This window comes from Daphnia pulex, chromosome 5 (genome assembly GCF_021134715.1).
Source record: "Daphnia pulex isolate KAP4 chromosome 5, ASM2113471v1".
NCBI lineage: Eukaryota > Metazoa > Arthropoda > Branchiopoda > Diplostraca > Daphniidae > Daphnia > Daphnia pulex.
Window position 1 is genome coordinate 9,816,870 of NC_060021.1, and position 20,992 is coordinate 9,837,861.

At 39.8% G+C, this 20,992-nt stretch overlaps 5 protein-coding genes, 1 long non-coding RNA gene and 1 other non-coding gene across 15 annotated transcripts; 4 read left to right on the top strand and 3 right to left on the bottom strand.

The window, feature by feature from the left end:
* Positions 1–396: 396 nt before the first annotated feature.
* Positions 397–5,549, top strand: LOC124194444 (glucose dehydrogenase [FAD, quinone]-like). 2 transcript variants are annotated; one of them, XM_046588644.1, is made up of 9 exons: positions 397–842; positions 916–1,409; positions 2,839–3,002; positions 3,094–3,329; positions 3,527–3,807; positions 3,886–3,932; positions 3,998–4,509; positions 4,580–5,159; positions 5,259–5,549. In XM_046588644.1, exons 3-9 carry the CDS (start codon positions 2,856–2,858, stop codon positions 5,316–5,318), a joined length of 1,863 nt encoding a protein of 620 aa, XP_046444600.1. In that variant the 5' UTR covers positions 397–842; positions 916–1,409; positions 2,839–2,855; the 3' UTR covers positions 5,319–5,549. The 2 variants fall into 2 exon arrangements, with proteins under 2 accessions (XP_046444600.1, XP_046444601.1); XM_046588645.1 differs by lacking the exon at positions 397–842 and having other exon boundaries at positions 1,026–1,409; positions 2,842–3,002.
* Positions 5,550–5,561: 12 nt separating this feature from the next.
* Positions 5,562–6,846, bottom strand: LOC124194452 (putative defense protein). The gene is made up of 5 exons (XM_046588665.1): positions 6,350–6,846; positions 6,133–6,278; positions 5,974–6,065; positions 5,825–5,888; positions 5,562–5,762 (listed from the first exon to the last, which is right to left on the bottom strand). Exons 1-5 carry the CDS (start codon positions 6,573–6,575, stop codon positions 5,745–5,747), a joined length of 546 nt encoding a protein of 181 aa, XP_046444621.1. The 5' UTR covers positions 6,576–6,846; the 3' UTR covers positions 5,562–5,744.
* LOC124194458 lies at positions 5,981–9,024 on the top strand. The gene is made up of 2 exons (XR_006874799.1): positions 5,981–6,098; positions 8,019–9,024. It is a non-coding gene; the product is annotated as an uncharacterized LOC124194458 (long non-coding RNA).
* LOC124195142 lies at positions 8,904–9,026 on the top strand. The gene has a single exon (XR_006875150.1). It is a non-coding gene; the product is annotated as a U5 spliceosomal RNA (small nuclear RNA).
* Positions 9,027–11,170: 2,144 nt separating this feature from the next.
* On the bottom strand, positions 11,171–12,457 carry LOC124194453 (putative defense protein 3). Its single transcript, XM_046588666.1, has 6 exons — positions 12,304–12,457; positions 12,031–12,224; positions 11,828–11,967; positions 11,670–11,761; positions 11,541–11,604; positions 11,171–11,471 (listed from the first exon to the last, which is right to left on the bottom strand). Exons 2-6 carry the CDS (start codon positions 12,221–12,223, stop codon positions 11,466–11,468), a joined length of 495 nt encoding a protein of 164 aa, XP_046444622.1. The 5' UTR covers position 12,224; positions 12,304–12,457; the 3' UTR covers positions 11,171–11,465.
* A 1,501-nt stretch (positions 12,458–13,958) lies between these two features.
* LOC124194448 (WD repeat-containing protein 89-like) lies at positions 13,959–15,699 on the bottom strand. Its single transcript, XM_046588659.1, has 7 exons — positions 15,545–15,699; positions 15,117–15,488; positions 14,877–15,052; positions 14,703–14,812; positions 14,474–14,645; positions 14,317–14,411; positions 13,959–14,257 (listed from the first exon to the last, which is right to left on the bottom strand). Exons 1-7 carry the CDS (start codon positions 15,564–15,566, stop codon positions 13,987–13,989), a joined length of 1,218 nt encoding a protein of 405 aa, XP_046444615.1. The 5' UTR covers positions 15,567–15,699; the 3' UTR covers positions 13,959–13,986.
* A 485-nt stretch (positions 15,700–16,184) lies between these two features.
* Positions 16,185–19,898, top strand: LOC124194446 (heat shock factor protein-like). Of its 8 annotated transcripts, none has more exons than XM_046588651.1 (9): positions 16,185–16,650; positions 16,793–17,083; positions 17,146–17,357; positions 17,423–17,529; positions 17,592–17,886; positions 17,956–18,222; positions 18,302–18,410; positions 18,712–18,802; positions 18,865–19,898. In XM_046588651.1, the coding sequence occupies exons 1-9, from the start codon at positions 16,546–16,548 to the stop codon at positions 19,059–19,061; spliced, it is 1,674 nt and encodes a 557-aa protein (XP_046444607.1). In that variant the 5' UTR covers positions 16,185–16,545; the 3' UTR covers positions 19,062–19,898. The 8 variants fall into 8 exon arrangements, with proteins under 8 accessions (XP_046444607.1, XP_046444603.1, XP_046444605.1 ...); XM_046588647.1 differs by having other exon boundaries at positions 16,209–16,650; positions 18,305–18,557; XM_046588649.1 differs by having other exon boundaries at positions 16,209–16,650; positions 17,423–17,481; positions 18,305–18,557.
* The last annotated feature ends 1,094 nt before the right edge of the window (positions 19,899–20,992 follow it).

Consider the following 20,992-nt stretch of genomic DNA (forward strand, 5'->3'; position numbering starts at 1 on the left):
TGGCGGGATGCCATCAGTGACCAAGGGTTCGTCTAGGCTTTTCGATACCTTTGTTTTCTTGCCTTTTGGTTGAATGCAAATGCTGTTGAAACAGCACTAAACTTTCTCTCTCTCTCTCGATTTAGGTAGTAGTAGCGCCCATATTTCCTTTTCAAAATTTTATGTTCCCGCCTTTTGAGTCATTCTCGTAGAAAATGCTGCTTGTGTGTGTTCCTGCAACGGCAATAAACGGCTGCAATTCGCGATAGCGCTCAAATCTATACATAGACAGGCAAATGCGCATAAAAGAAGAATATGTACATAAGCTCGCGATGACGTAAAGGAATTAACAATTTTGCAATGAATCAATAGCACGTGCGCCAGACATCACCTCAGCCTTATTTGCCAACCTCTGACAAATTGATATGATTGACTTTCAGAATCGAATTGTGAATATTTGCCTACTCTCTCGGTTAGAAATCACGCCAGGCCTTTGCATCAGACTTATTGCGAAAAAATAAGGTTCTAGGCGTCTAGCTCACTTTCTCCAAATAGAGCCTTTTATCTCCTGGATAGGTGTCCTGACCTCTTTCAGCTTGAGTAACGGCATCCCGCAGAGGGAAAAGAGGAGCGTTAGGAAATTTCGACGTCTGTTATATAATCCCTATATTTTTCGCCCAATCTGACACCCAGCTCCGGAAATGGGTTTGTGAAAAATTTCTCCATTTTGCTTTCTTATATATGAATATGCAAAATAATCGCTAATAAATCTTATGTCTATTTTGTCTAGAGTGTGTATACTGTTGAAATGAAATCGTCTGATTTGACACATGGAACTGTTTCTTTGGCGCCGCAAAAAAAAGGTATAAAATAACTATTAGTTGTATTACGTATATAGTTAATTTGCTTTAATACCGCCCTTTTTTTCCCATCCAGGAAAACCGAGGAAAGCGAGAAAGGAGTAAGGGAGTATGTAAAACTACAGGTAATTTCCTCTTTACCCATTCTCCCCTCCCCCCTGAAGGACTTAAATTCGTTTTCAAACAGGTGTCTGGTTGCCAGTCGCATCCGAGCAGGCAACCGATGACCTAGACATCGTGTCGAATTCATCTTTTTTTTTATTTTATTTTTCTTCTTCTCTTTTTGGGCGATTATTTTTTGTTAAACGTAGCGCCGCGCCTCACGTGTGTCTGTCACAGCCCAGCACGGTCGTGGCAGAGAGAGAGAGAAAGTTGAATCGATCCCCATAGTGATCTCTTCCTATAGAGTGGGCCTTTTTTTCTTTCTCAGTTACTGCCAGCAGCAGCTCCAATACGTAAATTCTTCAGCTCAAGTTGTTGCAGCAGTCGCAGTTTGAACGCGGTCGCGATAGGAAGGGACGGAATCCTTCTTCCACCTCTATATTATTATTTCATTCCGTCTGCCGTCAAGTAAGTGAACTTTTTAACTGTTATCTTAATTTCGTCTGGAGTTGTGCTTTATGGGAAAATGTGTTTGGTGACTGGAACCTGGGAGTAGAAACAAACACGAAATAGCGACGAAATGGAGCACCGCAAAACGTTAGACCTGAGCATAACAAGTGGCGACAGATGCCCTGTGGTTTCGGTTATCGCGAAGTTTGTTACGTCTGCCATCGACAGTCCCACTCCATCAAATTCATCTTGGGACTTGGGAGAAGGAAGTCGGATACAGTAGGGTTTTTACGGGCCATGTGTATGCATTTCTAGGTCGTAAGGGTTGTTTTCTTAATTACATTCCTTATGTTCTCTCGCCTGTGGAGACAAAATAACCCCCAAAACCAGGCTGTATTCCTTTTAATTAATTTATTTCTGATGGTTAAGGTGAAATTTTTATTTCGAATGGTGGGGTCCAAGAGAAGAAATCATTCATCCCGCGGAAGACGTTGATGCAATTAAATAGTGTCCGGATCGAATTTATCCGGGGACGACAATAAGATTGATGTGCAGCTTTCCTTCCTTGATCTCTCTGCCTTTAACTAGTATAGTGCCACCATGGGCCTAATTTTGTAGAGAAGAGAAAAGGAATGTTAGGTATAGGGCGGGGAGGATGAGCAAAGTTAGTCTGTTGGAACGTGAACTAAAACACTAAATATATGCTTAAAGTGACCTAAAAAAAAGAAAAGCTGATTTTTTTTTTCTTTTTCTTTTTGTAATCACTGCTCTTGGTCAACATTTCCAAAAGCGTCTGGCTAAACTACTCAACGCGGTTGTTTTGATGTACGGTACGACACTCTCTCTCTCCCTCCTCTTTTTTCTCCCTCGCGTTTCCGTCGCTCGTGAATTCGCTCACGCACGCCGGCCGTGTTTAAAAAAAAATCCCATTTCGTTATTCGACAGCTTGTGTATTCTTATTTTCTTGGTCGGTTAGATTTTGTCATTATCTTTTCCTTTTTTCTTAAACATCTGCTGTTCTATCTGAAGTCGGGGCCAAACATTTCCAGGTGTAGGTGAAAAATATGTTGGTGTGTGTGCGGTACGGAACGTGATTAATCAAGTGACTTGGAATCGTGTAGACTATAGACAATGGGATGATGAAACTGGGCACGGTATGAAGAGGCTCAGCCACTTTTGGAAAAAAAAAAGAAGATGGTCAGAATCTAGTAGCTGTCGTGATAAGGGAAGCGTGAATGCCAGGCCCCGGGCGGAGAAACTGTTGCTCTTGACTTTCTCCCACTGAGAAGGCCATCCGCGTTGCGACGAAGGACGTTTTTTTTTTCTTTTTTCAGACAAGAAAGATCCTCCCTAAATTGTAGATATGGGTCAACCTGGTCATTAATGATAACACGTTCTTTCATATTTCAACCCTACAACCTTTTTGACTTTTTATTCCTTCCGCTAGAAGAACATGAGGATACCATGAAACGCTTAGTCTGCCGAGAAATGTTTGCGCGTCGTTGGCTCTTAACCTTGTTCATGCTCATCTGGTCTGGTCTGTTTATTGTCTGCAATCACGCCTTGGCCTGGGGTAAAGACGATCCCGAAGGAAAAGTGAAGAACGCTAGGGTAAGTTTACCAACATTGAATTTTAGGCTAGTCTCAGAGAATTGTGCTAGCGGATACTAATCTCGTTTGTCTAAATTTTGTCTAAATTTAGAAATATTATTCCGAGTACGATTTTATTGTGGTGGGAGCGGGATCGGCTGGGGCCGTGCTGGCTTCGCGGTTGTCTGAGATTGGCGACTGGACGGTGCTGTTGCTAGAGGCCGGGGGTGATGAAACGATTTGGTCGGATGTCCCTGGAGCCGCCAAGTATCAGCAACTCACTGAATTGGATTGGCAATTTCAGACGGAGCCGCAACCGGGCCAATGTTTGGCTTTGAAAGACCATAGGTACGGCCTAGTGCTATCTACTATTCCACTTATAATTCCCGGCGTCGGTTAACCGCCGTCTCCTAAATTTCACGGTGAAAATATGCTTTGCAACCCTCTTTCCTTTCGCCAACTCTCCCTTTTTTCGTCTTGGACTTTCCCGTTATTAGTTTTGTTTATTTTTCCATGCCCACTTTTGCATTTTTCTAATAATGCAGATGCAATTGGCCACGAGGCAAAGTGCTTGGCGGTTCATCCGTCCTTAATTACATGTTGTACGTGCGAGGCAACCGGCGGGATTACGACAGTTGGGCGGCCATGGGCAACTACGGGTGGTCGTACAACGAAGTCCTGCCCTATTTTATCAAGTCGGAGGACAACCGCAATCCTTACTTTGCCCAGAGCCCCTACCATGGAACTGGCGGGCTGTTAACTATCCAGGAAGCGCCTTATCGCACTCCCCTGGCCTCTGCTTTCCTAGAGGCTGGCATCGAATTAGGTAAGCGCAATCGTTTTTCTATTTTGAATTTAACAACTGACATTTAAAAATTTAGAATTACAAACATTTCAATTGCAGGTTACGAGAATCGGGACTGTAATGGCAAGTACCAAACAGGATTCATGGTGCGTTGAAATTATATCAACAATTATTTTCACGTCTACATTTGTTTAATTGTCTTATCTTTTAGATTCCACAAGGGACAATTCGAAGAGGAAGTCGTTGCTCAACGGCCAAGGCATTTCTGCGTCCGGTCCGGCACCGGCCGAACCTTCACGTTGCCATGTTTGCTCACGTCCACCGGGTTGTGATCGATCCGAAACTTCGTCGAGCTGTCGGCGTCGTTTTCCAGCGCAAGAAGAAAGTCTACGAAATTCTCGCTCGCAAAGAAGTGATTTTGGCGGCAGGTGCCATCGGCAGTCCTCATTTGCTGCTCTTGAGTGGCGTCGGAGACGCCCATCACTTGCAACGGACTGGCATTCCTGTTGTCCACCATTTGCCCGGCGTGGGTCGCAACCTACAAGACCATATCTCCGGCCGAGGAATGGTTTATCTAATCAACGAGACCATCTCGTTGGTTGAGCCTCGCTTCTTTAATCTTCCGTCTTTACTCAAATACAAACGGTCACTTGACGGTCCGTGGACGGCCCTGAGCGGCACAGAAGGACTGGCCTGGGTCAACACAAAATACGCCGATCCAAAGTACGTACATGTATGGTTTTTCCCGTACGCCATCTTGGCGCCATTAAACCCATTTCTTTTGAATTTATAGTGACGACTTTCCAGACATGCAGCTGCAATTTATTGCCGGTTCGCCGATATCAGATGGCGGCAAGACGTTACGTCACAACGATGGCATTCGAGATGATGTGTGGGACGAATACTACGAACCTATTTCTCTCGAGGACAGTTGGCAGCCCATTCCCATAGTTTTGCGACCCAGATCCAAGGGCTACATACTCCTTCGCTCTAGCGACCCATACGATAAGCCGCTCATTTACGCCAACTACTTTCAAGACGAACACGATTTGAAAGTGATGATTGAAGGGATGAAGATCGGACTGGCGCTGAGTCAGACGACAGCCTTCCAGCGCTTCGGATCACGTTTTTACGACAAACCTTTTCCCGGATGTCAGCACTTGCCGCTGTTTACGGACGAATACTGGGGTTGCTTCTTGCGTCACTATTCGACGACACTCTACCACCAGGCCGGAACCTGCAAGATGGGCAACAGTTCCGACCCAACGGCTGTGGTTGATCCTGAGCTGCGCGTTTACGGATTGGCTGGATTGCGAGTTGTGGATGCTTCGATTATGCCAAACGTGGTTTCTGGAAATACCAACGCTCCTGTGGTAAATTACCGTTGACTGAAACCTTTTACGTTTCTCGCGTGTCTTGAATTCATATAAAAAAAAAAACAAGGTAATAACGTGTCATAATTTTCGTTTTAGATCATGATAGCGGAGAAAGCTGCCGATCTCATTAAGCGTTCGTGGCTGGGCTATTCATAATTACGGTGGCGTCTACATGAGTAAAAGCACTTTAAGAGCTGTTTACTAAAAAAAAAACTTGAATTTGTGTGAGATATTCTATCGTTTTCAATCATTCTTTTAAAGGGGACTGTTTTGTTCTTTTTATAGTATTTAAAGCAGAGCATGTTTTTGATTATGACTAAATAACTAACTGGGCCACAGTTCTGTACATATTGATTTCACAAAATAGACTATTATATATGATGATAATTTGTCTTGCTATTCATGATGTAAAGTGTATTTCAGAATTCGACAGGAGTGAATCAACGCTAGGAACTATTATAGTGCGAGGTAAGTCTAGGAACTTAAGTTTCTTGCTGAGCAGTAATTAGGAACATTGGTTTTACATGTAGATAGTTGAATTTTGTTTAAGTGGTTTCTTTCTCTTTATCCCGCCAGGGTTTTCTACTGACCGGTTTTTGTCTATAAAAGTATGAATGGTTCCGTTACTTTTCTCAATTTTAATTATTTCAACAGCTGCTTACGATATTGAATGGCGGGGTTTCTATTCCTGTCCAGAACACCTTGTATTCGGCTACCACTGTGGCCCTGAATAAAGGTGATTATTAAATATTGTAACATAAATCATGTGTGTTATTGATTGGTTTTTGCAATAATAATTAACATTTATTACTCAAAGTAGAATTTGCCCTCAAAATTGGCTGGTGGTTTCCATACGAAGTTTACGACACTCTTCGGATAGTTGATAACGTGTGTTGCAGCATTCTGTAAATCAGAGACTTGGATCTAACAAAAATGGTAAGCATTGTAAAAGTATTGTAATGATAGTTACCTGAGTGCCGCCATGGCAGTCGATTAATTGAGCCACATCGGGGTCTTCCACTGGATCGAACGAACCAACGATCGTGTGGTCAATTAAGGATCGAGCTTGAATGAAAAATCCCTTAAATGTCCTGTGACGTTCAGCAATCAGCGTAACTAGTGTTAAAAATAATTCGCTTATTAAAAATTAATTAGTCGATCATTTTATTCGGTTGCATTATATTTACCGTTGTATTGGTCCAAGGAGTTGGAAGTGCTGTCAAAAATAATCGAAGCTGATAAGTTGTAAGGCGGTGGATCCATCCATTGCGGTAGATAGTTATCATGTTGCGGAAGCATTGACTGACAATTTTCAGTCGGGGTTCCGTAGACGAGAGAGTGGACTGTAGCGATTCGGTCCATCAACAGCAGAGCAAAAGATGAATCCAACATTATGCGTATTACAGAATTCATGGGGAGCTGATATTCTTGACAGCAAATTGGGAAAAGGCTGAAACGACACTATTCGGAAGACAAATATTGACTTGGAATATATATGTAGCTAGTTCAGGATTTTCCCCTTCATCCGCAATTTTAGAAGAATCTAATGGAAGCTTGCTGTGGAACCGCACGGATTTGTTATCGAGCACGCGAGTCTGCTTTCTATTGTGAAGAATATAAGAAGTCAAGCTTTATTGAATGGAAACATATTCTCGCATGTTTCATATGCCAAGGACAAAATGTTTTCTTTTCGTTGGTCACGTTTCCCAATGTTACCGCCGAATCACGAACGATTATTTGTATTGACGATTGCACGTCCAAAATTTGGATTTTGGACGTCAACCGACCATTCGTCCAAGTCGAACTGGCAACTTCGGACGTTAGACTACTCTATAAAGGGAGGACCATAGAACAGTCTTCAGGTTAAACTATAGAAGATTTAAGATTATAGCTCTTCAGAAATGAGGTTGTCCGTGGAAAATTAACTTGATTTTTCCCGTATCTTTGCGCTATTTTCCTGGTATCAAATTTCTCGTAAAAGTAATAGCGGTATTGTAATGTTCCAGAAGATTAAGAGAAAGCAAAAAAAAAAAAAAAAAAAAAAAAAGATGACGGTTTTAAGTTCACAAATCTTCTATTTCATCGCTAAACAAAAGTTAATGCATGTTTATGAGGATGGCATTCCTATTTTTCTTTCACATAATACCAAATAACGCTATGAAACTTTCGACGTTTTCCCATTAGTAACATGTCATTATGCGTCTACAATTTCCGTTTATGACTATATAGACAAAGACTCCGCGAGTTCTTTTCTGAATTATTTTCGCGAAACCATCACTTGAGAATGGCATTTTCTCTTTCTTTCGCCTTTAAATAACTCGAGATATGCGCCCAGGATGATGATCCGTCAAGTTGTTTGTGTTACATTGCATACATTGCATGGTACAAAACAAAAAAAAATCCCCTTTTTGGAATGGAGATAAGTAGAAAAGGACAAAATGACACACTGCCAAAATTCACATGGCCAAATTCTGAAATTTATTTACTTCTTTTCTCTGTGCTGCATGGAGAAAGTTGTCGAGTCATTCTTTTACCAGACATATTTACCAACATCATGTGACATGCATTCCCAGACAATTCTATACCGACATGTAAATGGTATTACATGTGATTTCCACAATCAGATTGTTCTGTTGCTGGTAAAAGCGGCATGCGTAGTGCCGGGCGGTTGAAATTTTTCTTTAAGCACGCAAGAATGCAATAGCATCAAGCCAAAATATTTTGTTGAAAACCCATCCTTTTGAGAGAATGCCCTTGTGCAAGGGCGTGAACCTCAAGAATTGTGTTTTATTGACGCACGAAAGTGATTTCGTGAACCGCCTGTTGACGTTATACCCAAATTTATTTAACTTTCAGTTTTGGACCGAGAACCGTACCGTCCGTACGTACCAAATGGCCCCACGAAAAGGGAAGCCAACAATGGCAGTTGTCCCGGAAACGTGAATCGCATGCATTTCTCCGTCGTAAATTTCCACGAACCTATCAATATTTCCCAATCGGTCTGATACTGGAAACTTTCGACGAGAAAGTTAGACGGTTTGTTTTGTTAGGTTAGTCTTTTTTCATTTTTTCGAGCCCTGACTCCCTGAGCAGCATTTTAAATGGTATAGCAGACGTCATCCTGTTGACATTACGTAATAGAAAATTTGGCACCGTTATTCCGCTGTCGTTGCTAAGTCTGTCACCGTCCGAACCATCTGCTGAATAAATTTCAATAATGTTAATTATTTACTAGTTTTTATTTTATCAAGGAAACCGGCAATCTTTTCATCATACACAGAACACAGGCAAAATGTAGGTCGAATTTCCGTTGTTTCGAAATAGAAAATAAAAATCTTTGACTCATAAGCTAGTAATATCGAATAGACGAAAGTTACCTTATTTACACAAATTTAGTTTTCTAGCGCTTCTTCAGTAAACATTTTACATTTTCAGAGCAGACGATGAGACCCAAACCGGCTGTCATGAGCAGGCCAAGCCCCGAGGGTTTTTTCTTTGTCATGTTTATCGATATTTGACGCCGCAAAATAAGTTTTAACAAAATAAAAACGCGTCAAGTGCAAATTATCAAATTTAAACAAATGAGCTGTATGCAGAAACTGTACTTGCAATAGTGTATCTAACTTTTAATAAAAAATATTGCAACGAGGATTGTTTTTAACTGTATTGTACAGATCACGTATTGCCAGCGCACTTTCAAAACAGGGAATGTACATATTCCGGCTGTCTTGCATCGAAAAAGTACTCTGGTTTCTAATCAACACCCGGATAAATCTTTCGCCTTTTACTAAAGATTTCCGTGGTTAGGAGCAATCGATGAGTCTATATGACTAATTTTTCGAACGCTCGGTCGTAAGACTGGGCATCCAAGCAATTAAAAATAAATCTATATTACGAGTTGAACATTTCTCAAACTAGTTACAAGTAGAAATTTTATTCATTTATAGAGTTGCAGCTCCCAATGTCAAACGTATTTTGGTTGATTCCTTATTTGATTTCTATTTTAAGTGTGTGCATATGTTATCAACAGACTGGCTCTGGCCTTTCGATAGGCAAAAACTGGACCTCGATTTCTTTTTTATTACCCACTGGTCACTACTTTGACATGTTTTGCGAGTTCCTTGATTGAAACTTTCCGAGGACATGGCTTTTTTTTTAATTTTTTTAATGCAATGAAAACTACTAAGTTGTTTGGTTTATTGACGACAAAAAAACCCATAGATTTCACGTTTCATGTTGTGAAATGTTAATCAATTAAAGCGATCTGTTTATATACAGTTAACGTGAACTCTTGTGACAATGTGACTTGTGATAACCTTCACGGATCTAGGTTTTTTATTTTAATACAAAAACCTTTCTCAATTAAAAAACAACTACCAAACCAAAGTTAGTATATTATTACGTAATTCACATTTAAATTTTAAGTGAATTACTATTTGACATTAGGGTTTTTATTTTTTATTCCCTTATTTTTAATTTGTTTCCAACAATTTTCCTTTTTTTTTGTTTAGTAGTCTTGAATCTAAACTTGTCAACGTTGTAGCTGAGGAGGATGAGCGCGTAAATGTTGTTTGTTTTTCTTTTTGCTTCTTCTGTGTGTTCTTTTTGAAGTGCAACTGTATTGAAATTCATCCGGTAGGATATAGAGATAGGCTTGAATAGATATAATTTGCTGTTTTCCCTATACAATCAACCAAGCTCAAACAGTTTAGTTGTTTTATGTTTGAGTGAATCCTAGTGTTGGTGATATTCATGATATTTAAGATATTCGATTAATCGATACATAGTATCATGGTATCATGATATATCGGCGAATCGTTATCATGAAAAACCGCTGAATATGATGCAAAACAAATAACTAAGAATATATCCGTACAGTCATGGGGGTATGGCTATAGTCTCGGCTTGTGACGCAGGGTGTCAGAGTTCGAGTCTGTCCGGGGTCAAGTGAAATAAAATTTTAGTTTATTCAATTTACATCCCCTCGGGCAATTTAGAAAATCTGATGAACGAATATCATGAAATATCAAGAATACTAGGCTTTCACATATGAAACCATTAAAATAACTAACATCATTGTGTACGTCATGGGTACGTGGGTATAATCTCGGCATTCCACTCAAAAGATTGATAGTTCGAACCCTTGTGGAGGCAGAATCATTCACATCGCTTTCATTTTACAAGATCTTGTGAAAGAATATAAAAATATTAAGATGACAAAAATTTCAAAGAAAATATGAGACATCCATTGATTGTTTCTACTCCATGTTCATGGCTTTGTGGATATAGTTCTTGGTTCCTACCTGGGAGTCTCGAGTTCGAATACAGCAGAAATCCGAGAAATCGGCTTTACGAGTGCTTTAAGTTTATTCATTGAAAAATCGTCGTCATCTTCCCGCTTTCGTCTATTTGGAGCGCTGCTTTTTCCCTTTAGCTCTTCCCATACCTCTTTGTGATGGAGATCTAAATGTCTCCATTGATTTGGCGTGTTCTTGCAAGAACCTACAGTTTTGCAAATAACACAAACCCAATTGACTTTTATCCTCTTTCACTTCCTGGAAATATTGCCATAGCCCATATGGCACTTGTGCGACATTTCAAATTGACGACGACGACAAATCGCGACATTTCAAGTGACTTGAACTGACATTTCAATTCAAACCACTATCACAGACACAAACAATAGGCAGAAGATAATCAGGGCAGGTAGAACGACCAAGACAAAACGAACGATCAAGAGTTAATCACGAAAAAAACTTTCTATTTTTACCGCTAGATGGCGTTAATTCGATACTTCATGATACCACGATATATCATGATTCTTGATATTCAGTCCGACGATGCCGATTCGGTGATATATCGATGTATCAACATCAGTATCACCAACACTAGTGAATCCAAATTTGTGTCACCAACACAAATCTGTCTACTTAAAGCTTAATATGCTGTATGTCTTTCTTGAATCCAGTTGAAACAATCAGTTTTAATGAATGTCTTCCAAAAAAAAGTTTGCCAAAATAAGGCCACTTTTATTTAAAAAGTCATGATAAAATTAACAAATTCAGTGTCACAATTTGTGGAATTCATGTCTGATATCAGGTTGATATATCAGTCTTACTGATCATCACAATACGTATGTATAATGTCAAGGCAAAAAGTTATAAAATAAGATCCCAACAAAGTGTCCTCAACGAACACACACCACATTAAAACAGCACTGGAAAACCTTGCAGCAAGCCATAGTTGGTAGTTATTGCTCAATCACCAGCATAAGGTCAGTTCATTGACACAGTCAAGTCTAATTTATACCTAGGAAATGGAAAATGGTAATCAATTTGACTGTGTCACGATTTTATGTAAATGTCCTTGAATACTTACAACAGTAACGGGAGTTGAATGCAGTTCTGTGTAGAATGTCCTGAAACCAACGACAACGGTAGCCCTACGAGACATGAATGTCAATTAATTTTCTTTAAATTTTAAAATTTAACAATAGCAATCACTAACTTCATTGTAACTTGTCCTTGGAAATCTGCAGGTGGAGTCCACAAAAATGTTTCGTTCTTCCTTCTATCTCGGCTTGAATGAGTCACAGCGTTCTGTGCATATTCCAAATTCATAAGAAACGTCGCATAAAATTTAGTATATCTCATTAAGTGACATACCGCTTTTCCGCCTGGGCAGTCCATTGTTTTGCCCTGACTTCCTTCAGCACTGAAACTGCCAATGCCAGTTGTTTCAGTCCCAGATCGAGCCTGGATTATGTAGCCCCTGAAATCGGCATCCCCGGTAGCTTGTAATGTAACTGCAAAAACAACGTTTATAATCAATAACTTCTAGTAATTTGGCCAATTCTTATTATAGTTACCTGTGACGGGTGAGGCAGAATTGGATTCTCCGCTGCTTACTGACAAAGTAAAAGGAACATCCCCAGATTGTGCACCAAAAAGCATGTGAATGGGTGCCATGGATGCACACACGCTACGAGGAGCACCATTGGGAAATGCTGTTACCTGAGCCGCTACCAGAGCGCTCGCAATGACGAGGTAAGTGTTCAACATTCTAAGTATATTACAATAAAGTGTTAGCAAGATTCACGCTATTGATCTCTCGAGACTGACTGACACAAAATTGAGCATACCTGTGTTATTACGTGTTAAGCAGACTCGTGGGAGGGATGGAAACACACAAAAGTTGGGTAATGGCTACCGGCCGGTGTTTTTCTGAGTGGTGTTTGATGCCGTGCGAGATCGGGAACTGAGAGCAAAGTTGGAGCTCAGCGGGCTTTTATTCATCACTCGGCGGCTCTGCCATCAAGGTGCTTCCACAACTTATTCGCCCTTTGGGGCATTGATATAATATAACCGGCAATAATGTGTAGAGGAGGGTTGGGAGGCCGGCACCTGTGGGGGGAAAAGGTGAAGGGGACATGGGAAAGGATGAGTGGAAGAGAGAGAAAGAGAAGCGCTCAATCACCTGAGGTCGTATTCACTATTCTGAGCAAACACGCCGATAACATGTACCAAAAAGAATAAAACGGTAAAACGAGCACAGCACTACCTTGACTAGTTAAACAACTCCTGGAGCAATGGCCTTAAAATTCTATGGTTGTTCACGCTGAAGGAAATTAAATCGTAGGCTAGAAATCCTTCGCTTGCCTATGCCGTAATTTCTCCTAGGTAACGTCGCATGCGTTGATTGTTATATAAATCGATTATTGTATTGGTGATTCATTTCCTTTCGTTAAAACCGGGCGAGAGATTTTTTTAGGAAAACAATAAAACAAAAACCGGTTGGGATTTTACAAATAAACGACGACTTTAACCTCATTTCCCTTTCACTTGAGACTGGGTTTTTGAATAGATAATTGCGTCCTCCAGGCCGTAAAGAAGGAGAAAAAAAAAAGTATTTTTGTTTTTCACTAGGGCGGCTTTGTTTATTATTTGTCGATTACCGACAAACAAAGAGAAATTTGCAGGGTTGAACGCACGCTTAATCTAACGACGAACATTAGCAGCCGATTTAATCAAAGGGAGACAGACAGGTGGAAACGAATTAAATAATATGTGACTGCTGCTGTATGATTCTCTCCTCATAGAGTCACTGCAGTGTTTTCCTTGACCTCGATACTCCTATTGCGCGTAGCTTTACAGCTTTTACACGGCTCGGTGCCCCACCATTAATTCTCCTCTTTTAAGCTCCTGTCATTGAAAAAAGTGGTTTGGCGTATCCGCGCGGAAGTTGAAGTACCAGGAAGAAAGTAATGAAACTATTAAATGATATTATGAATACGAAAATGTCCTTGAACATTTGGTTTACCGAATGCGTGTGTCTATTTTTTGGTCAGGCCCATTTACTTGTCGTGACAATTCTTTAAAAAAATGAGGTAATGCTCAAGGTTTTCACTGAATTTTGCTATTTTAATATTCCACGTGCTAAAAAACTTTGAATTTACTGGTTTTTCCCCTTGCAAGAACTGCCGAGATGACCTTGTTTGATTGCTGCATCACATCGGTCATCTCATATTTTTTTCTTCTTCTTTACCCGCTGTCCATATAAAGAAACTATTTGATGTCCCAAATTCAAAGAAGAAGGTAAAAGACAATAGAAAGTAAAGTCATTCTATCTTTCCAGCAATGCTGCTCGTACATGTTCTTCTAAAAAAAGAACTTTCACTTGCAGTCGGATGATTGGTTGTTTGTGATATGTTTTACGCTGGTACGGCCAGACACCATTGAGCTTGGCTCAATTATTCGTAGAAAATAATCTTGATTGGCATTTGCATTGCGGATAACATGAATGGCACACTTTTTGTATTGAATCTTTACTTTGAGTAAGGCTTTTTGCTCGGAGAAACAGCTTTCTTCGTAAAGAATTCTGTCTTGAATTTTCTTGAAGTGCCGCTGGTTACGGGCTTATCTTTTCCCGGCATCCACACGTTAATTATTCCGTCCTCGCCACCCGATACAACCTGGCCGTTGGCTTGATTGAACACGGCGCTACGAATCATTTGGGAATTTCCGCCTTTTTCGTCATAAAGGATTGCGTATGGCTCAAGTTTTCCATCTCTCATTTTCAGCATTCTGAGACAACCTCTGCATCACACGTTTGGAAATTAATATTGAACCTAATATGAAATTCAGTGTTCAAGTACCTGTTGGGCGTATTTGAACCAGCCAATAATAAAGGATCTTTCTCTTCTCCTTGTCGGAAACACCGAACAGCGAAGCATGTTTCTGCATTTTTCCTCTTCAAAAATGGAAAATGTAGGCCATTTTAACGGAGACCTGAAACATGTAACTTGAGAGTACCTTGAGTGCTTTCGATATTTTTTCCCGTGTAAAGGAATACTTCGGAGATGCTTCATTAACATCCCAAATTTGAACACTCTCTGTATTGGTAATAACGGAAATGTTTTCTTGTTTGGTAACTTTGTTGTAATCAAGCCACTGCAGTCTCTCACATGTTGTTTCTGTGTTCATGCTAAATTTTTAAATAATTAAGATAATTAGCTATAAAGCATATTAACTAATAACTTACCAAAATTGTAAAACATCATCTTCATCTGTTTCATTTAAATCATAGACATTGATCAGGCAATCTGTTGAACATGAAGCTAGCATTTTTGGTGATGTATGGTGAAATTGGACCTAGGAAAAATAACAAGACTTAATAATTTCTTTAAAAAGTAGGTTAAGATGATAGCAGGCTTACATGGGATATATCATCTTCATGGAAATCTGAATAAGTTGATAAAATCTTTGAAGATCTTGTATCCCACAAAAACAAGTAGGTGTCATTTTTTACTTTCTCTGTACCCCCACATAACAATGTCCCATCACAGTTTATGTCAAAAGATGAAAAGGGTTTTATCCTTTGATCAGAATCATCTATTAGCCAATGCTGGAATTAAGTAAAAGTTAAACATTTTATTTTAATGTAGCTAATGTCTACCTTTGAATTCTTGTGCATGACTTCGGGGGTTTCTTATATCCCAAACTCTAATGGTGCCATCACTAGATGCACTTAAAAGAAAGTTGGGATCAATCGGATTGAAATGAACATCACTTATATTCTGGTCATGAGCAATGAAAGTGGAAATTTTTTCTAAAGTGTCTGTGGATGTGAGATGAATGGAATTGTTCGACAATGCAGCTGCTAACTGATTTGATTTCCAATCACAGTCTATATGAAGTATGTAAAGTTTTTCAAGCCCAACAGCTTTGCGAGCTGCACAATAGTATGTTTGTTGGTAAAGACTGTGTAACTCTTCTTCGTTGCATACATCACCATCTTTTGTGACATCAAGTTCCACAATGTCTTGAACTGTTTAAAAAAAAAAGTCGACATATGAACATTTCAAAATAATATAATTAATTTACCGCTGCCTTTCTTCTCTGACATTGTTTATTCGTGATAGTTCCTGTCTAAATGATCAAGTGAATTAACACAATTTGAAGATCTAAACGTTATTTGAAGTTGGGAAGAGAGCACATGTTTTGACACGAGCCAGATATTTGTTTTATTTACTCGATAGATGTCAGGACAGTTCTGAAATACCCGATAATCGATTTAAACGGAAAGAAAATAACTAAATAAGTAAATGTGATAAATAAATGTGATAAGCAAAGACTTATTCATTTTACAACATATTTAAACTAAATTAAAATCTAATTTCAAAAACTAAATTAAAATTCAATTTCAAAATATGTATTTCACTGAAGATCACACATGCGATTGCATCATCAGCTTCTCGTGCCCTAATACGGATATTTAAATTTCGGCATTAACAAGGCCATTTTGGCAATACAAAAGAAACATGGTTAAAGTGTCTAGGGATGGCAACTGGATTTGCATTAAATAATTACAAATATATATTGTATTAGATGGGTTGGGAATATTCACGAAAAAATTGAATTTGATGTTTAACATTGTACCCAAAATGAAATACCGATAACAAGGATTTTTCACGCAATGTTTACTTTCATGTCTTTATCTTTGCGCTTCATCTCAAGTTACTTTTCGATATACACTGTTTAAAACGTGACGTGCCCAGAAAACCTGTATTAATAATTCTAATTGAGTAAATAAAAGTTGAAGTTAGAACGATATTTTGCTTGGAAGCATTTTTGATTTTTCATTTCTTTGCTTCGTTCTTTCGATTTGTTGTTTTTTCGTTGCTATGACCCTGCCCTCTTGCGGCCAAAAGCGCTGCACGTTTAGGTGCGTATGGAGTCAGACTTAGACAGAGAAATAATCATCACTAGGCCAAGTCTCGCATGTGCTTCAACGTGATAGTTGCAAGGGAGACGTTCTGTGAATTTTCGTTTTTGTTGCGTAATAATCCAATTGTTCGTTATTATTGCTGTGTTCCATCAAAGAAATGCACACAGTCGGTGATGCTTCGTCGAGTGTCCCAGCTTTTTTGGGCAAACTTTGGAAATTGGTCGAGGATCCATCGACGAATCATCTCATCAGCTGGAACTCGGTAAGGCGTCCATTTGTAATCATACTACTACCGTCATTTTGGCCGCAACAGTGACATGTTTACTTATAACTGACGGCGTTTCAAAAATCTGTAGTTGACATTGATTTTAATTGTCTCTTGGTTTTGTTTCCATTTCATTTAGAATGGCTTGAGTTTTACAATCAGAGATCAGGCACGATTTGCCAGAGAACTTCTTCCACTCTATTACAAACACAATAACATGGCCAGTTTTGTTCGTCAATTGAATATGTATGGATTTCACAAAGTTGTGTCAGTTGATTCTGGAGGACTCAAAGTCGATAAGGATGAGATGGAGTTTGCACACATGTATTTTCTTCAAGGGCAAGAATTTTTGCTTGAGCACATAAAGAGGAAGATACCCATCAGTAAGCAAGAAGAAACAAAACATCCCAAGCCTGAAGTGCTTTCAAGGGTACATTTTGATCATTGCAGTCTTCTTTGTTTACTTTTGTTGACATGTGTCTTTGTCTGCAGGTCTTGGCTGATGTCCGCAGTATGAAAGGTAAACAAGAAAATGTGGACTCCCGTTTGAATACCATGAAAAGGGAAAATGAAGCATTGTGGAGAGAAGTTGCTTCACTTCGTCAAAAACACATGAAACAACAGCAGATAGTCAATAAGCTGATTCAGTTTCTCATTAGTATTGTACAGCCTAATGGGCGTGCAGGACTGGGACTGAAAAGAAGGTATGCCAAACATTATTGTAAGTTAAATAAAATTACTCTTCATTACCAAGATTTAAATGACGTAGGTATCCATTGATGCTGGGAGAAGGTATTCGTTCAACAAACTCCTCTACTCCTGCAAAAGGTACAGAGAGAAAAAGAGAGGAGAAACTCAATTATGAGAGTCTGAAAGGTGGTCATTCCAATTCCTGTTTACGGTTAATTGAAATGTGCATTGTATAAATGATTCTGTAGATTTGGATGAATCCGAGGCTAATGACATCCCTACCATATCTATTATACCGTCACCAAAAGGACCCATTATTCATGATGTCACTGATATTGACGAAGGTAGTACTGCTGACCTTATTGCAAACTCTAACGATTTGGACACAGAGCAATTGGAGGAGGTTGCCGAGGTCGAATCCGATGGGAAACCTCTCGAAGTGTTTTTTCCGATGGCGCAAATTTCCGAATTGCCCGTTTCAGTTGATTCGGTTGAGCAGGCAGATGAGGTGCCAGCCGAAGAGGAGGAAATTCTTGAAGACGAGTAAGTGTGCTTTCCAAATAATGTTGACGGCAATCATAACAATGTTTGTTTGGTATTTTTAATGTGTAGCTTGAACACCGAACAACCAGATTTCAACACAATGGTCCAGATGGAGGCTGGAACATCCAATGGAGGTTCTGGGATTCTAGACAGGTCTGCCATGACTAGTCCTTTAAGCCCCGACTTGTTGATGGCAGTGGATCCACGCGAAGTCAATTCGGGCGCTTTGCTCACTTTTGAAGAAAATCGAAAGGAGAAAGCCAACGGTCGCGGCAAATCGGTCGTTAAAAACCAAGATAGAACGGTGGTATCCGAAAATCCCAGCGTTTTGGAAAGGTATAACAATCGTTTATTGTTGTCATTGGATACATTGAGCTAATACGGAAACCTTGGTATCCGGTTTGCTCCCATCAAGCAGAGAGGAGTTGGACAGCCACTTGGACACGATGCAGGTCGACTTGGAACAACTTCGTGAAGTCTTGAGTCTACAGGGAAATCCACTTGATGCCTCTACGTTGCTTGGGGTATGTGATTCACTCGGTCTGAATTTCGAACCGACGTTAGATTCATGTAATTGGGCGGGTTATCCGGCGACCTGGAATCGGAGGGGAATACCTCCTGACAGTTCGCCGTCACTTACTTCACTACTAGAACACCAGATGCTGCCAAAGGTAGCAAGTGCATTCAAAAATACCCTCCCAATCGTTGAACTTTTACCCTCCCTGTGTACCCCCTCCTGCCTTTTAGTAGGAATATCAATAAGTAGCTCGGGGTTTCAAATCCTGGATTGTCTATCAATATTTAAAATGTTATTTTACTGTTTAGCTTTTTAGTGCGGATGACAGTCTACCCAGCAACAGCTATTTGTCGATGGACATGGACATGTTTAAAAATCCGTCACAGGGTGCCATTCTTGGTAACAGAACTGACATTTTATAGCTTATGATATCATACTGACGTATTTGTGCTGTGTGGCAGGTAATGAAGTGATAGCTTATAACGATGCCTCGTTTTTCGAAATGGTCGAAGACTACGGCGACGGTCACTTGGATGATCGAACTGCTCGAGACCTGGCTGATGAGGCCGACGTGAAAGAAACGGCCGACCTGTTTGACCTGCTGGACGATCCTTCCCAAGCGACGGTATCCTCAGCTAAGAAGAAGAAGAGAAATTGAATCCAGCCATGTATGAAAGGAAGAGAGGAAAACATCAAGTGAGAAAGATAGGCTGCAACCGCTTCGCTTTATTTCGGCGTGTCCTATTTCTCCCAATTTGAAAAAAAAAGAAAGAAATACCTCTCTTTTCTTAATGATATATAATTTTATGTGTGTGTTAACGTCATTAACAAACCGACCCTTTTTGTTTCCCCATCCCAAGTTTTTGCTTTTCTTTTTTGATTTTCATTTACTTTTGAAGTAGAAAGCCAATTCTGAAAGAGAAATGGAGATTAGATTAGTAAGGATTACACTAGCCACAACAACCCTCCGACTACCCCCTGTGTTATGTCACGAAGCACATTTGCCAAAATTATTATTATGATAATCATTTTTTTTTTATTTAATTTTATTTGAAGAAATCCGTTTGAAAAAGGTAAAAAAAAAAGAAGGAAATCGGAGAATATAATTATTCCCGTTTTCTTTTTCGTTCGGCGATGGGCTTATCGCGCGCAATTGCAGGGTGTGTGGATGTGTGTGTGTGTATGTTTATTTTGGATTCGTAGGTTTGCTTTTTTTTGTATGACACACCTACTTATTTATATATATAAAGTTGTCTGGGCAGCAGGAACAGAGGGAACGTCAGAATTTTTCAAGAAAAAAGAAGCTAATCCGCTTCAATGGAAAAGTAGTGAGACACTGAAACGAAGGAAAGAAAGAAAACAATTGACGTCGGATCAAAAATTCATTTTTGTCAACCGTTTTTTCTCTCTCCTACTCCCACACATGTGTTTTGGCTATGTGATTCGACAGTGCGGTATACTACATCAATAAAACTCAAGAATTAAAAACCCATAATATTTCTTTTTTGTAAGTTAATATCTTTTTTAAAAAAACATTCAAAAGGTTTTCTAGGGATGATGTCGATCCTGCTGACGTCATCAGCTTCCAATCCAGCAGTTCAGCTCGGTATGTAAAGCACGGAATATGTAAATATGCTAATTGATCTCGTCTCTCCTTGTAGTCATCATTCACGTTGCGCGCGGACGTTGAAAATAATTTGATTTTCTTGCGAAACTTTCCTACAATCGCATTTTTCATAACTTGTAATAATTTCACCAGCAAATAGGATCGCTTTGTTTATTTTTCGTTCAATTCCAACCTTAAACGAATTGAATTTTATTTATTTTTTTGATTTTTGAAAAGGTGTTGTTGAGAATCATGAAAACGAAGCTCTTTGAATTCCCGAGACTTCTTTTTAGAGCCGATCGTAGCCGATGGATGGATGGGGGGGGGGGGATAAAAGACGGAAATGCTGAATACATTTAGATATATGTGGTATTCTTTAACATGGGGAGAGAGAGAGAGACGAAGAGATATAGTGGGAGGCGGGAGAACGAAGTGGGGGCGTGCAACGAAAGGAAGGGAGGATTGGTGGAGGATGGGAAACGACTGGATGGGCTTTGACGACCGACTAGCTTACCTTTTTTCTTTCTCTCTTTTCATCCGCCTTTTCTCTGATATTCCCTACTCCACCCTCCTTCTCCCCCCTCCTCGTTCCAAGTCCATTTCTCACTCACACACACTCTACTAGAGTGGTATAAAAGTTCACCACACTATACCCGAGAACAGAATGTTGCTAGACGTAATTTTCACGAACACACAATAGTCGTCTCCGCACACAGGAGGGGGAGGACGGCGGCGTGTTGGAACATCGTAACGTTTGGCGCACGGAGGCCGGAAGCGATCGAAAATTCTTATAGGTGAGCTGCTGCCGGATCGATGGGGTTGTGAATTCACGAAACTTTTTCTTTTCTCTTGTGTTCATATTCTACACACACACATAAATAGGAATAGACAGAAAAGATGTGTGTTTTTTTTCTTTCTCCCGTTCGTTTCTTTAGAAGAGGGGGGGGGGGATACTGTACTCCTCCCATCTCTCTTCTCCCTTG

What these genes read in the sequence shown, in the direction of transcription:
- LOC124194444 (XM_046588644.1), top strand. Translation starts at nt 2,856, where the DNA reads ATGAAACGCTTAGTCTGCCGAGAAATGTTTGCGCGTCGTTGGCTCTTA. An exon ending in TTGGCTTTGAAAGACCATAG is followed by an intron (nt 3,330 to 3,526) that starts GTACGGCCTAGT and finishes CTAATAATGCAG; the next exon opens with ATGCAATTGGCCACGAGGCA. An exon ending in ACAAAATACGCCGATCCAAA is followed by an intron (nt 4,510 to 4,579) that starts GTACGTACATGT and finishes TTGAATTTATAG; the next exon opens with TGACGACTTTCCAGACATGC.
- LOC124194446 (XM_046588646.1), top strand. Translation starts at nt 16,546, where the DNA reads ATGCACACAGTCGGTGATGCTTCGTCGAGTGTCCCAGCTTTTTTGGGC. An exon ending in GGACTGGGACTGAAAAGAAG is followed by an intron (nt 17,358 to 17,422) that starts GTATGCCAAACA and finishes TAAATGACGTAG; the next exon opens with GTATCCATTGATGCTGGGAG. An exon ending in GTCACAGGGTGCCATTCTTG is followed by an intron (nt 18,803 to 18,864) that starts GTAACAGAACTG and finishes GCTGTGTGGCAG; the next exon opens with GTAATGAAGTGATAGCTTAT.
- LOC124194448 (XM_046588659.1), bottom strand. Translation starts at nt 15,566, where the DNA reads ATGTCAGAGAAGAAAGGCAGCG. An exon ending in GTCAGAGAAGAAAGGCAGCG is followed by an intron (nt 15,489 to 15,544) that starts GTAAATTAATTA and finishes TTTTTTAAACAG; the next exon opens with TTCAAGACATTGTGGAACTT. An exon ending in AAATATCGAAAGCACTCAAG is followed by an intron (nt 14,412 to 14,473) that starts GTACTCTCAAGT and finishes CCATTTTTGAAG; the next exon opens with AGGAAAAATGCAGAAACATG.
- LOC124194453 (XM_046588666.1), bottom strand. Translation starts at nt 12,223, where the DNA reads ATGTTGAACACTTACCTCGTCATTGCGAGCGCTCTGGTAGCGGCTCAG. An exon ending in ACTGCCCAGGCGGAAAAGCG is followed by an intron (nt 11,762 to 11,827) that starts GTATGTCACTTA and finishes GAATATGCACAG; the next exon opens with AACGCTGTGACTCATTCAAG. An exon ending in CAAGGACAAGTTACAATGAA is followed by an intron (nt 11,605 to 11,669) that starts GTTAGTGATTGC and finishes CATGTCTCGTAG; the next exon opens with GGCTACCGTTGTCGTTGGTT.
- LOC124194452 (XM_046588665.1), bottom strand. Translation starts at nt 6,575, where the DNA reads ATGAATTCTGTAATACGCATAATGTTGGATTCATCTTTTGCTCTGCTG. An exon ending in CTCCTTGGACCAATACAACG is followed by an intron (nt 6,279 to 6,349) that starts GTAAATATAATG and finishes TTTTAACACTAG; the next exon opens with TTACGCTGATTGCTGAACGT. An exon ending in GAGGGCAAATTCTACTTTGA is followed by an intron (nt 5,889 to 5,973) that starts GTAATAAATGTT and finishes ACCTTTATTCAG; the next exon opens with GGCCACAGTGGTAGCCGAAT.